The sequence below is a fragment of the Aureobasidium pullulans genome (genome assembly GCF_000721785.1).
Source record: "Aureobasidium pullulans EXF-150 unplaced genomic scaffold scaffold_5, whole genome shotgun sequence".
NCBI classification, from domain to species: Eukaryota; Fungi; Ascomycota; class Dothideomycetes; order Dothideales; family Saccotheciaceae; genus Aureobasidium; species Aureobasidium pullulans.
The window spans coordinates 1,169,525-1,182,130 of NW_021941025.1; the positions used below are offsets into that span (position 1 = coordinate 1,169,525).

The 12,606-nt window shown below is 52.2% G+C and overlaps 3 protein-coding genes across 3 annotated transcripts; 2 read left to right on the forward strand and 1 right to left on the reverse strand.

The window, feature by feature from the left end:
* Positions 1–4,243: 4,243 nt before the first annotated feature.
* Positions 4,244–5,868, forward strand: M438DRAFT_363832 (nucleosome remodeling complex, CAF-I subunit). Its single transcript, XM_029907677.1, has 4 exons — positions 4,244–4,314; positions 4,416–5,037; positions 5,092–5,580; positions 5,635–5,868. The coding sequence occupies exons 1-4, from the start codon at positions 4,305–4,307 to the stop codon at positions 5,813–5,815; spliced, it is 1,302 nt and encodes a 433-aa protein (XP_029762863.1). The 5' UTR covers positions 4,244–4,304; the 3' UTR covers positions 5,816–5,868.
* Positions 5,869–8,894: 3,026 nt separating this feature from the next.
* On the forward strand, positions 8,895–10,377 carry M438DRAFT_251954 (MFS general substrate transporter; the record flags this gene model as incomplete). The annotated part of the gene is made up of 2 exons (XM_029899655.1): positions 8,895–9,071; positions 9,133–10,377. Coding segments are annotated over 2 exons (1,422 nt in total), but the record flags the coding sequence as incomplete, so codon positions are not given.
* A 327-nt stretch (positions 10,378–10,704) lies between these two features.
* M438DRAFT_269548 (dihydrolipoamide acetyltransferase component of pyruvate dehydrogenase) lies at positions 10,705–12,267 on the reverse strand (the record flags this gene model as incomplete). The annotated part of the gene is made up of 3 exons (XM_029900333.1): positions 10,705–11,805; positions 11,865–12,088; positions 12,144–12,267. 3 exons carry the CDS (start codon positions 12,265–12,267, stop codon positions 10,705–10,707), a joined length of 1,449 nt encoding a protein of 482 aa, XP_029762865.1.
* Positions 12,268–12,606: the final 339 nt, after the last annotated feature.

Consider the following 12,606-nt stretch of genomic DNA (forward strand, 5'->3'; position numbering starts at 1 on the left):
ACTTGCTTCGCGGTATTGACGCTCAGGAGGTCCATAGCCATTGCTGACAGTCAAAGGAGTCTGTCTTTGAGGCTGGCGCTTCGAGGCTGCAGCACGGCTCTCGGCGATGCATTGTCTGTCAGTCAAATTCAAGACACTGGTCACAGGGACAGTGCTTCCTCTGAAAGGACTGCAGCGGTCACCGAGACTGGTACCAGACATAAATGAGTAGTCGAACAAGACATCAAGCATGGTCATTCTGGGTGTCTTGGTAATACCGATAACAGTACCTCTAGAAGCGATAGGAACACGACCAGAGTCCTGGACGTAGACGATGCGGTCACCAAGAGCGAAGCGCTGGCCGCCAAGGCGCTGCTCGGCGTCACTAGGCTTGAGAAGAGCATGACGAGGAACGCCACGCATAGGCTTGTCTTCGATCTGGCTGGCCGAAAGAGAGACGTAGTGCTCAGCAGCACGCTCCAGAGCCATGACAGTGTCGGAGTTCATCTGCTCGGCGTCAAGAGGAACACGCTCGAGGGACTTGGTCTCGACGCTCTTGAGCCAAGCACCGATTTCCTTCATCTTCTCCTTGGCAATTTCGGCAGGGTAGAAATCAGTGTCGTTGAAAACGTCGCCAGATGGGTTGGCCTGAATGCGAGCAACGAACTCGGGGAACTTGGTCATGTAGGTGGCGATGAGATCGACGGCCTTGTTGCTGTATTCCCAACCACGCTCAGACTTGCGACTGTAGCCCAAGACCTTCATCTTACGGGCCTCAAACTTGAGGTTGAGACCAAGGTTGAGCTGCAAACCCGAGGAGCTAACACGGAAAGATGCAGTCAGCTTGGATAGCACAAGAGGATGCAGGTTAAGCTCTCTTGCAACAGCGAATGCAGGCTTGTATGGGAACTGGCGCTCGGCTTGGTAGGCGATGTCATGTCCGAAGTCGGGCTCTCTGACCTTGACGGTGTTGACTCTGACATTGGTCTTGCCACCCTCGTGACCGTCGACAATGGCGGGTCTACCGTAGTTGAAGTCGCCGAGGAAGAAAGCGCGAGAGTTGAGGGGGAATTCCTCTTCGAGCGGAAGGGCAGCCTTCTCGAGGAAACGCTGGTCGGGAGAGACAACCTCATCGACAATGGCCTGAGTGGCGTAGTCAGCCTCCAGACCTTCGACAGCTGCGTACTCCTTGACGGTCGCTCCCTCGTCAGTCTTTCGGAGGCCAACAAGCATCTCAACGTGGACCATAGCCTCAACATCACTGATGATGACACCGAGTCTCTTGCTGTAGACGCTTTCGATGCGGCTAGCCTTCTTCTTCCAGTTTGAGATTTCAGGCGGTCCGTGAGGAATAGCCTCGATGTTGTTAGGTGTAGCTTCGGCATCGGGGTTGGAGAGGACATAATCGAACAGCTCATCTGATACCCGGATAACCTTTGCCTCGGCCAAGAATGGGTAGCCAACGTGAACAGCCTTTCCAAGCTTCAGCTTGGCGTGCTCGATGCTACTGGTTTCCTCTGCATTCATGAGAGTAACGACCATAGACTCGTTTCTGCTTTCTTGCTGGAAGACATTGACACCGTGGAAGCCGAGGGTTCCAGTGGTGGGAAGAGTGCGCAAGCTAGGGAAGCCAGCCAAAGCGTCTTCGCCAAGCTTGACGCCCTCAACAAGACCAATGTAGACGTCCAGGCCATCCATAGTGGGAAGCTCGAAAATGTTTTCCACACACTTACAGTTAGGAATGTCTGGGAAAACTCCGGGCAGAGAGGATGGGTAGGTGTAGTTCATCTCAGCGGCGTAGCTGAACTTCAGACTAACACCAAACTCGTTACGAGCACGCTGTGCGTCTGAGAGCAGATGGTCTCTGGTAGACATGGCACTGAGCAGACGCTGTTCGTCAATGAATGGGATCTTGACAACAGCTTCCCATTCCATCTTCTTGCCGTTCATGTCGAGATCAAAGTCGCGAGGATAAAAATCAATGATGGGCGAGTCAGGGCTGGTCATCAGAGGGTGGTAGACGTCAGGGACGATCGTCTTACTTCTGTCGGGTAGGACACCCATAAGCTGTTGGTAAGGGCGGAAAGGCTGACCAAGCTTGAAGTCCATGTTGGCCTTCAGACCTCTCTTGACATCGGAGATCATAGGGGAGTAATGGTAACCGTAGTACCAAGGCCACGAGACGACACCTTGGTAATAGTAGTACAGGACCCATTGTAAGCCCTGCACGTAGTTCTCGGTCAACTTGCGCAGCTCTTCCTCGTTCTCGGTACCCCATTCGAACTTGGACTTGTAGTAGGTGTCCTTCCACTGACCAAACTTCTCGTCGTACTTCTTCGACATTTGTTCTTGAGCTTCTTCGGCACTGGTATCGACGATCTCAGCATTGTCATATCTCTTGACTACTCTGAGGAGTGCTGTTTGGGCTTCCTCGTCTTCCTCATCGTCCGAGTCGTCGGTAGGTGGGCGAGGGAAGAACGAGAGCTGAATGTGGCGTTCACCTTGGTTGTCAACGACGCTCTTCCACTGCAGATGAAGGCTGTCGGCGAGATCTTCAACGAACTTCCTGTCGCTTGCAGGAAGAGAGGCGGGCAGATCGAGAGGTGCAGGCTCGGAGTCGGCTGGGCGGCTGTTGACGTATTGTCTGACACGTGCATAGACGTCCTTTTGCGACGAGGTCATGACGACCTTGCCCTTGTTCTTGGTTCTCACCATGACATCCTCGCGACCAACCTGCTTTCCCTTAAACCAGCTGGCATCGGCGTTTTCGGATTCAAAGTGGCGGAACTCGACATGTGATAGTTCGTCAAGGAGGATAGAAAGTCGGTCGAGGTTAATAACACCGCCCTCGTTAATGTATCCCTTGGCCAGAGGAAGAATCTTCTTGTAGACACCAAACATCAGAGCCAAAGCGCCCTCGTTGATGTGCAGATGAGGAAGGTTGGGCAAGAAATCGTTACCCACGAAGAAGGCCATGAGAATGAAATCGTCAATGACACGCTCCATGTCGAATGGGAAACCAAGAACTCCAGGCTCTTTCAGTTCCTGGAACTCCAATTCAAGGTACTCGCGAACTATGCATAGATGCATCAAGTAGAAATTCTGGTGTTCCAGCTCCTTCGACTTGGCCTTGCTCTGACGGCCAAAGGTGACCTCCTCGCGCAGGAGGCAGAAGTGGGGGTCGTGGCTGAGAAGACCCAGCATGATAAGATCAGCGTCGAGACCGTAAAGACAGTGGCGGACGTTGGGGTCGTAATCGGGTTGTGACTTGGCCTTGCGGATGTATTCCATAATCTTGTGCTCTCCTTCTCCAGGGACTTCATGTCCAGAGAGCACGATCTCAGGGCCTTGCCAATCGATGTCTTCGGAAACCTTCTTTGCTATGAAGTATTTCAAATGTTGTGTAAGACGAGCCATGAACTCAGTTCCGGGAGTAATGCAGTTGCTGTCAAAGGGAGCTTCCTTGGGCATTTCGGTGCCAGCAGCAATGGCCTTCTCGCGAGCATTTTCAGCATCGAGAGCAGTACGGAAACGTCTGGCACGCTGCTGGTTCATCTTCGCTCTGGGAGCAACACCGTCAATGGCCATGAAGAAGAGCTGCTTGGGCTTGATCTTGCCAAACAAGTGCTCGATGTAGTTGAAGATGGCGATGAACATCTCATCCTCGGTCATACGCTTGGTAACATGGTCGCCGTCTTTGTGGGTGCAGTTGTGAATGATACCGTTCATATCAAGCTGTGTTTCAGAGTCAGAGGGAGGTCATCGGAATTGGCGCAGGCGCAAGCGGTGAGGGACGACATACGTAAAGAGCGTCAAACTCGGGAATGCGGTTCTCAGCAATGAGCTGAGAAATAGCTGGATAGCGTTCGCTCATCCATCGGAAGAATTTGGGGACACCTGATCAGGCGCAGTGAGGTTAGCTATGACTGTTATGCTTGCCCGGGAAGCAGTGTCGACTTACCCATGATGATCTGTATTCCAAGATCAACGACTGGGGTCTAGAAATGAGAGAGAAGGTAGGTAGAAGGGGAAAAGGGGTGGTGAGAGCGCGTATGGCGGGATATTTCGACACGGAGTCCTCGAAGGAAGAAGGAGAGAGTGAGAGAGGCGACTTGATGATGTAGACGCAACTGCCAACTCGCTGCGCACGGCCGCCGCCTCAAGCACTTGGAGGCTCAAGCTCCGACCCCAGCTTTCACATGCTTGGCGGCCAATTCCCGCTCAAACGCGTCAAGCTGTTCTGAGCGCGTCAATCGCATTTCCAACTTTGTCCGCTTAATTACTCCGCTACCAATCATCAATACTCATTACGACTAGCAACCATCATGGATCAAGGTATCTTTCTCCTCTAACCACTGATTCTTCACCTTCTCGTCTTCAACAGCTTCACCTCCGACAACTTTGTCCACACCTCCCAGCTAACCACACTATGGCAGACCTCTCCGCCCAGCCCAATGGAGTCAGCGACCCCGCCGTCGAGAACAAGATCATCAACGAAGAGTACAAGGTCTGGAAGAAGAATGCCGTCTTCCTGTACGACGTCATCTACAGTAGAGCTTTGGAATGGCCCACCCTCACAACCCAGTGGCTGCCCGATGTGCAGTCCATGCCCGACAAGAACTTTTCCACTCATCGCCTTTTGATCGGAACACACACTAGTGGTGCCACTCAGGACTACCTTCAGATCGCAACTGTCGACCTCCCCAACAAGCCTGCTGTCAATCCCGCCGACTATGATGCAGAGAAGGAGGAGATTGGTGGCCACGGCGCTGCGAAACAGCCCATCTCCTTCAATGTCATCCAGAAGATCAACCACCCTGGAGAGATCAACAAGGCTCGTTACATGCCGCAAAATCCAGACCTCATCGCTACCATGACCATTCAGGGAGACGCCCTGGTCTTTGACCGCACAAAACACACAAACATTCCCAAGACAAACCAGGTCGACGCCCAGATCGAACTAAAGGGTCATGAGAAGGAAGGCTTTGGCCTCGACTGGAATCCTCACTTCGAGGGTCAACTGGCCACCGGTAGCGAAGACCAGACTGTTCGCGTCTGGTAAGACTCCATCTGCCGAAAGTCTATCGTCCCATTTGACTAACCACTGCTTAGGGACATCAACAATTTCTCAAAGGCAGACAAGACTCTGACCCATGCACGCATCTTCACACATCACAGCTCTACCGTCAACGACGTCCAATGGCATCCTATGCACGGCAAGAACCTGCTGGGAACCGTCGCAGATGACAAAACTTTCTGCCTCATGGACCTACGTACTGCTTCCAACTCGACACCAGCTATAAGAATAACCGGCCACACGGATGCTATCAACACTTTGGCTTTCCATCAGAAGCACGACGTTCTCTTTGCCACTGGTTCGGCTGATCGTACTGTGGGAATTTTCGACATGAGATTCCCTGAGCATGGCAAGATTCACAGCATGGAGGGTCACCAAGATGTCGTTACTAAGATTGAGTGGCATCCTCACGATCCCTGCATTCTTGCCAGCAGCGGCGACGATCGTCGTGTCATCTTCTGGGATATCAGCCGCGCAGGAAGCGAACAAACTCCTGATGATGCTGAGGATGGCCCACCAGAGATGTATGTATTTGTGATTTCTCTGTCTGGTCTTTTCAAAGCTGATGCATTTTACAGGCTCTTCATGCACGGTGGACACACCAGTCGCGTCTCGGACTTCAGCTGGAACAAGAACGACCCGTGGATGATGTGTTCGGTGGCGGAGGATAACTTGATTCAATGCTGGCGTGCATCCAGGAACTTGGTCGAAACCTTGCCTCCCGGTATTCCACGCCGCGAAGTGTCTGTATCACAATAGAGCAAAGGCTGACTTTAGGTTCTTTTTCCCAGCCACGATGAGAGACCTCCAGGACTAGAAGACACCTGAGCCTCAAGTTACGGTCGGAAACTGGATGGAGGGCCTGAATTGAAGAGAATGGTTTATTGGGAGCAGCAAGGCGTTTGAGGCGTGAATCAAAAATGAAGCATTCGCTCAGCTTAGGGCTCAAAGCTCGAGGGAGGATTATGAGACGTAGGGTTGTATCATTATTACGAAGCTAGAAACCGGCCATACAAGCCAAGAACACTTCATTTCATTGAATGTTTAATCCGACTGTTCTGCACTCTCCGATCGCTTTGCAACACCTCAATTCGCTAGCTGCTGCCCTTTACTCTGCCTGATAGATCGAACCATGAAGAGCCCATGTTCCTTGAGGGATACCACACTTTGTGAATCGAGGCTTCAAGATGGAACCATCAAGCTTGTCTCATCAGACTCCTAATTCGACCGATCGTATCTATTACCAGGTTCCCGATGCATCCACGCTCATACCAGGGTGTCCCGCCCTACGTGGAAAAAAACTGCATCATTCTCACGAATTTTGCACACGAAAATATCTATGATAGACCTCACCTCCCAAACTTCTGTAGCCCAGTTTCGATGCTATTCGCGATACGTAAGTCAACAATGTGGACCTGTTCGTCTGAATACGGAGTCCGGCAGGAATGACTGTTGCATTGAGAGTTTTTGCTTTGGAAATCGAGATTGAGCGAAGATGTTCGCGATGGCTGACGTAGATTTGGCAGTGGAATTATTGTGCCAGTTGGAGCATTTCCTTCTCTGTAGATTGTCTTTGGATGTCGCCGTCGCCGTTGGCTTCAAAGATATTATGCGCTCTGATGGCTTTTCAGCAAGATGCCTCAGCGATTCAGGTTCTAGTGTCATCTCCTCAAATATGGCAGGTGATGCCGCTCAAAAGGCAATCAACAAGGCCAACTTTTCCCTATGAGCTCGATTCGGACTCCAGTACCCAAGCCTGACCAAGAATCGAAGTTGGAAATCATTTGCAAGGCCCATCAAAAGCAGCCATGACATCCACTCTGCAAGACCTCAGACCTCTCATACCGTGCTAGGGCGCTTACTGCATACTGATACATAAAAACATCGAACTGGATCTACGAATTATCAAAGGTTTGCGACGCTCGCAGCGGCCGCTTCAGATGCAAGTACGCCAATCGATCGCTCGCGAAGTATTCTTCACCGCTATCCACAAAACAATCAAGACGCCCGTCGTACATCGCAAGCCACCCTTCAGGAATATGTTACATTGTCCTGCTGTATTATACCCTCAAGACATCCATCTCTCCGCCGAAGGAGGATGACCAAAACTTCATCATGTCAGCCTGGGTTTTAGCTCATACTCATCCCTCGCTCTTGCAAGTTCTCGAAATCGCCCACTGACGTGTCGACGCGATGAATTGGCTTCGAAACCCGAGGCTATTTTGAGCAAAGCAGACAGGTCTGGGCATACTTCCTGGATAGACCACACAAGTTTTGCGTCAAGTACCTTAGTAAGAATCAAGTTGTAGCAGATGCGGACGCGATGGGTTGTACTCTTCGATAACCGCCTCGCGTGACCCAGAAAGATGCCTCGCAAAAACCACACCTATCGCGCAGCACACAGGACCAGGCCAATGATCTTGCGGGTTATGATATTTATGTGCCCGCCTAACACCCCAGACCGCACACATTATCCACAGTAGCGGCGCTGAAGAAGAGCATATATGCGTTAATATACGAAACCACTTGATGAGCAAGCGATGAGCAACATATCACTTTCAAGAGTCATCAAAGCTTAGTAAGCAAGAAAAAAAAGGAGTATAAACTCTCCCCTCCTCCCTGCCATCCCTTCTTTCTTCCTTCGAATCCTCATCTCGACCACTTCCACTCGGACTCCCTCTCCTCCCCCACTCGTGACTTGCCCGTCTATTAGAGGTAGCAGGCCGATGCGCGGTGGCCTGAGCTCCTCAGACAACCTCAATAATCAGTTGGCCCCGGTCACTGGTATTGCAGGCTCTGTCTGAGTCGTAGCCCAGTCCACACGCCCATCAGCCTCCCTCTAGTAGACGTGCAAGTTCACGAGCTGGGCGCAGGAGACGGGGGCCGAAGCTGGCAAGTGGCACGGGGATGGGGGGCTTGGACTCAGTCGCAGCTGGGAGCATGCGCGTTGTGCTCAGTTCCGCATTCGGCATTCGAGGGTTCAACACCTTCGTGCCAATTGTGGTTGAGTAGTGGCGTGCGCGTCAGCTCGGCGGGTGGCAGGCTCCGGCACAAAGCTCCCACCTCACCGTGGTGTGTCGGTCTAGTAACCTCTTCTTCGGGAGGGGTGAAGCTAACGGGAGCACAATCGACAAATACATATATACCTTACTTTGTTCAATATCAAATTTTCTGACTCTGGTAAGCCGAAGTAAGAATGCAGCTGCCAGCTCAGTGACGTTATGTAGCGCATCAGTCAGTCGATTTGCTATTGCCCAACGCTTGAGATCGTTCGAAGCTATTATTGCGACGATCGCTCTTGCTTGTACAGTTGCTGCTGCTGCTTTCGTCGGATCTCAGTCGCACATCCCACCCACTGTAACTTCTCACCTGGCACAACATTTCTGCCCCTCAAATGTCTGTCGCATCTTCGATTTTCGACTGCTTATTCTAATACCGCTAGACTATGACTAGTGGGATACAATCATCGGTCGATCGCTTCTGGTTGGAAGAAATGCGAGTAGCAGCCGGAGACAGAAGCCTGGACCGGGCCGGTACAGGGCCGGTTTTCTCAAAGGATGCACCACACGAAAAACATTGATATAAGTGCAGCTTTGTGTCACTAGCGATCTTGTGTACTACTCATCTCCTATCACATTACACTAGGTCGTCGTTCGCCGCATTGTACTGAAAGTCCTGTACTTCTCGAGCATCGACAGCCATGGCATCAACAAGTACGACCCAGGCTTCTTCCGGTCCAGGAACTCAGGAACACGACAAAGCTCAAAAAGAAGACAACAGCAACCTGAAAATCGATGTCGAAAAGCAATCCGGCGCAGTGTCATTTGAACCAGACACCGAACCTCCGTTCTCAATATTCAGCGACACAAAGAAGAAACTCATTGTCTTGACTATATCCTTCATCGGCCTACTCTCTCCCCTGTCTGCCAACATATACTTCCCAGCCATCACTGCCATTGCAAAAGACTTGGATGTGTCCAATTCAGACATCAATTTGACTGTCACAACATATCTGGTCAGTATCATTCTTACCCAGCACCAAGCCATCATTCACTAACACTATTTGTCTTTTATAGATCTTCCAAGCGATAGGCCCAACCTTCTTCGGTAACCTCGCAGATGTCAAAGGCAGAAGACTAGCCTATGTTATCTGCCTCACGATTTCTGTCGTCGCGAACATAGCACTAGCTTGCCAACGAAACTACGCAGCCCTTCTCGTCCTCCGTTGTGTGCAGAGTTCGGGCTCTGCAGCGACCGTAGCCTTAGGTCAGGCTGTTGTTGCAGATGTCTCAACTCGAGCAGAAAGAGGCAAGTGGGTTGCTTACGCTAGTATGGGCATCATGTTGGGTCCTGCTATCGGTCCTCTGGTCGGTGGGCTTTTGGATACGTATATGGGCTGGCCGGCCATCTTCTGGTTCTTGGCTATCTTTGCTGGAGTCATGTTGATGGTGACGTTGACGTATTTGCCTGAGACTTGCAGGACTGTTGTTGGCAATGGCTCTGTTCCGCCGCAGAAATGGAACCGAACGTTGTGGTCTTTTTTGAGGAAGAAAGAGGTTGGCGAACAGACCGAGACGCTACAGCGTGCGAAGAAGAGACCGAACCCTTTCTCTTCAATCCTCATCATCCTCAAGAAGGAAGATGGACTGATCCTGCTCTACGGAGCGTTCCTCTATGCCGGCTTCTACGTCGTCCTCATCACCTTGACCGACCAACTCGCCGATCGCTATGGCTTCAACACTCTCCAAATCGGTCTCTGCTACATCCCCTTCGGTGTAGGCTGCATGGCCTCACGCTTCAGCGTCGGCATCTTCCTCGACCGCAACTACAAACGCCTCGCCCAAAATCTCGATCCCTCCATCCCTCAAAACACCACCCAAGACCCAGAAAACTTCCCCATCGAAAAAGCTCGCCTTCAAATCGGTATCCCAGCCGCCTACGCCTCAGCCCTCTCGATAATCATCTACGGCTGGGTGATGCACTTTCACACTTCCCTAGCCGGTCCTTTGATAATGCTCTTCCTGATCGGCAATTTCACAACTGGCGCGTTCAATGTGTTTAGCACATTGATTGTGGATATAAACTTGCATCAACCTGCTACGGCGAGCGCGGCCAACAATCTGGCGAGATGTGGGATGGGTGCTGTGTTTACGGCTTTTGCTCAGCCGCTTGTGGGAGCGATAGGGATTGGGTGGACTAGTACGGCGGTGGCGGGGTTGTGGGTTGTGTTGTCGCCTTGTTTATGGGCGGTTATGGTTTGGGGTCCCAAGTGGAGGGCTGAGGAGAAGAGGAAAATGGAGGAGAAGGAAGAAAAGAAGTGAGAGATGGAGAGAAAGTGCTGCAAAATGACCTGCCCGTAGTAGACTCGAGGAGGGTGGCAGGTAAATAGAACAATGGATAGACTGCAACAACGGTACCAAGGGAGAAGATAATATCAAGATCGCATATAACAGCAGCAAATGTTCGAGGGATTGATTGGTCATGATCATTGGTCTTTTGGGGAGGGGAAATGAAGAAGATGGTTCAAGAAGCTAAAGGAAATATGCCAACAATTGCGCCGTGTTCTTCCTATGAAAATGAAAAAAAGCTTGGTATCATCCCCTTAATGACTAGATTACAAAATGCAGACTTTTCACAATTGAATGCATTTACAGCATCAGGCTGAGGGGGTTCTCAATAGCAGCCTTGAGCTCCTTCATGAACTCACCACCAACGGCACCGTCGACAACCTTGTGGTCGAATGAACCGGTGATGACGATCTGCTCGTCCCACTCAATACCGTCCTCGTTCTCGGAGGGAACGGCAACCTTCTTGACGGCACCGACAGCGATGATGCATGCCTGGGGAGGGTTGATGACGGCGGTGAATCTGTCAATGGCAGCGTTCATGCCCATGTTGGAGATGGTGATGGTGCCGCCCTGGTACTCCTCGGGCTTCAGCTTGCCGTCACGGGCACGCTTACCGAGCTCCTTGATCTGGCTAGAAATGGACTCGAGACCGGTACCGTTGACGTTCTTGACAATGGGGGTCATGAGACCGACGGGGGTAGCGACAGCGACTGAAACGTCAACGGTGTTGTGTTGACGGACGAAGACGTTGCCGTTCTCCTCACGCCAGCTGGAGTTGGCGGCGGGGACCTTGCGGGCAGCAGCGGCCAGAGCCTTGACGAGGAAGTCGTTGACGGAGAGCTTGTACTTGGCGTCGGCGGCCGAGTTCAGGGCCTGGCGGAGCTTCATAAGCTTGCTGACCGAGATAGAGGAGGCGACGAAGTAGTGGGGGTTCTCGTTCATGGACTGGGTAAGACGAGCGGCAATGGTCTTGCGCATGGAAGAGGCGGGGACATCCTCGTAGGTGGGGAGACCAGCGGGGGCAGCAGCAGCGGGACCAGCGGGCTTGAACTTCTCAATGTCCTCCTTGGTGATAACACCGCCACGGCCGGTACCCTTAACCTGGCTAATGGCAACACCCTTCTCGAGAGCGAGCTTCTGGGCAGCGGGGCTGAGCTTGGGCTGGCGCTGGAGAGCGGTCTGGAGGCGCTCGCCAGAGGACTCGGTCTCCTGGGCCTGGGGAGCAGGGCTTGACTCGGCGGGAGCGGGAGCAGTCTTGGAGGAGTTTGATGGGGGCTCGGAAGCGTTGGCGGCCTCCTGTCCACTGCCCTCCTTGGCCTTGCTCTCACCACCAGCATCCTCGACGGTGAAGTCGTCGAAGGCGGAAACATCGGTACCCTCCTCAGCCATGACAGCGATGGGCTAAAGCAGTGTCAGTAAAAGGATTGCTGCAGCTTTTAAGAAAGCTCTTGTCCGCTTACGTTTCCGACAGCGACGTCCTTTGCGCCCGAGTCCTTCAGAACCTTGATCAAAACACCCTCCTCTTGGAACTCGAAGTCCATCTGAGCCTTGTCGGTCTCGATCTCGACCAAAACATCACCGGGAGCCAGAGCATCACCGGCCTTCTTCTGCCAGGTTCCAATGTTACCAGCAGTCATGGTGGGCGACAGAGCGGGCATGGTGATGACGGTGTGAGGGGGGAAGGCTACATTGGAGACAGGTCAGCGATTGACTGGGCAGAAGTGACAGACGGCACATACACTTGGAGGCATAGTATCTGCTAAGAGCACCGAACATGGCGGGAGTTGCGACAGACTCTCTCGCCCTGAGCGATTGCAGACACACTCTGCCCGATGCGCGGGCAAGCAAAGCTGCGGCCGACATTGTGTTTGATGTGTGGAGGGGGTGTTGGAGGAAGGAGAGGAAGGAGGGATATGCAGAGAAACAAGAGACTCTGCCACCAAGCACAACGAGCGTCGAGATTGTGTAGAGGTGATTGAAGCTCTCAACAAAGTCTCCGGCATGGGAGTTTTCGGTGGATCGATTTATCCCGATCTTCTTGGCGCCCCGAGCCCGAAGAAAGGGACCAGTCCGTGCCGACTCTTGCCTACTCACACTGTACTCGAGTGCAATCTTCCATCTTCAGCATTCACCTTTCCTGGACTTTTTACGTAGCTACCTCACTATCGTAGCGGACAATTGTAGCCACCTTCATGGAAACAC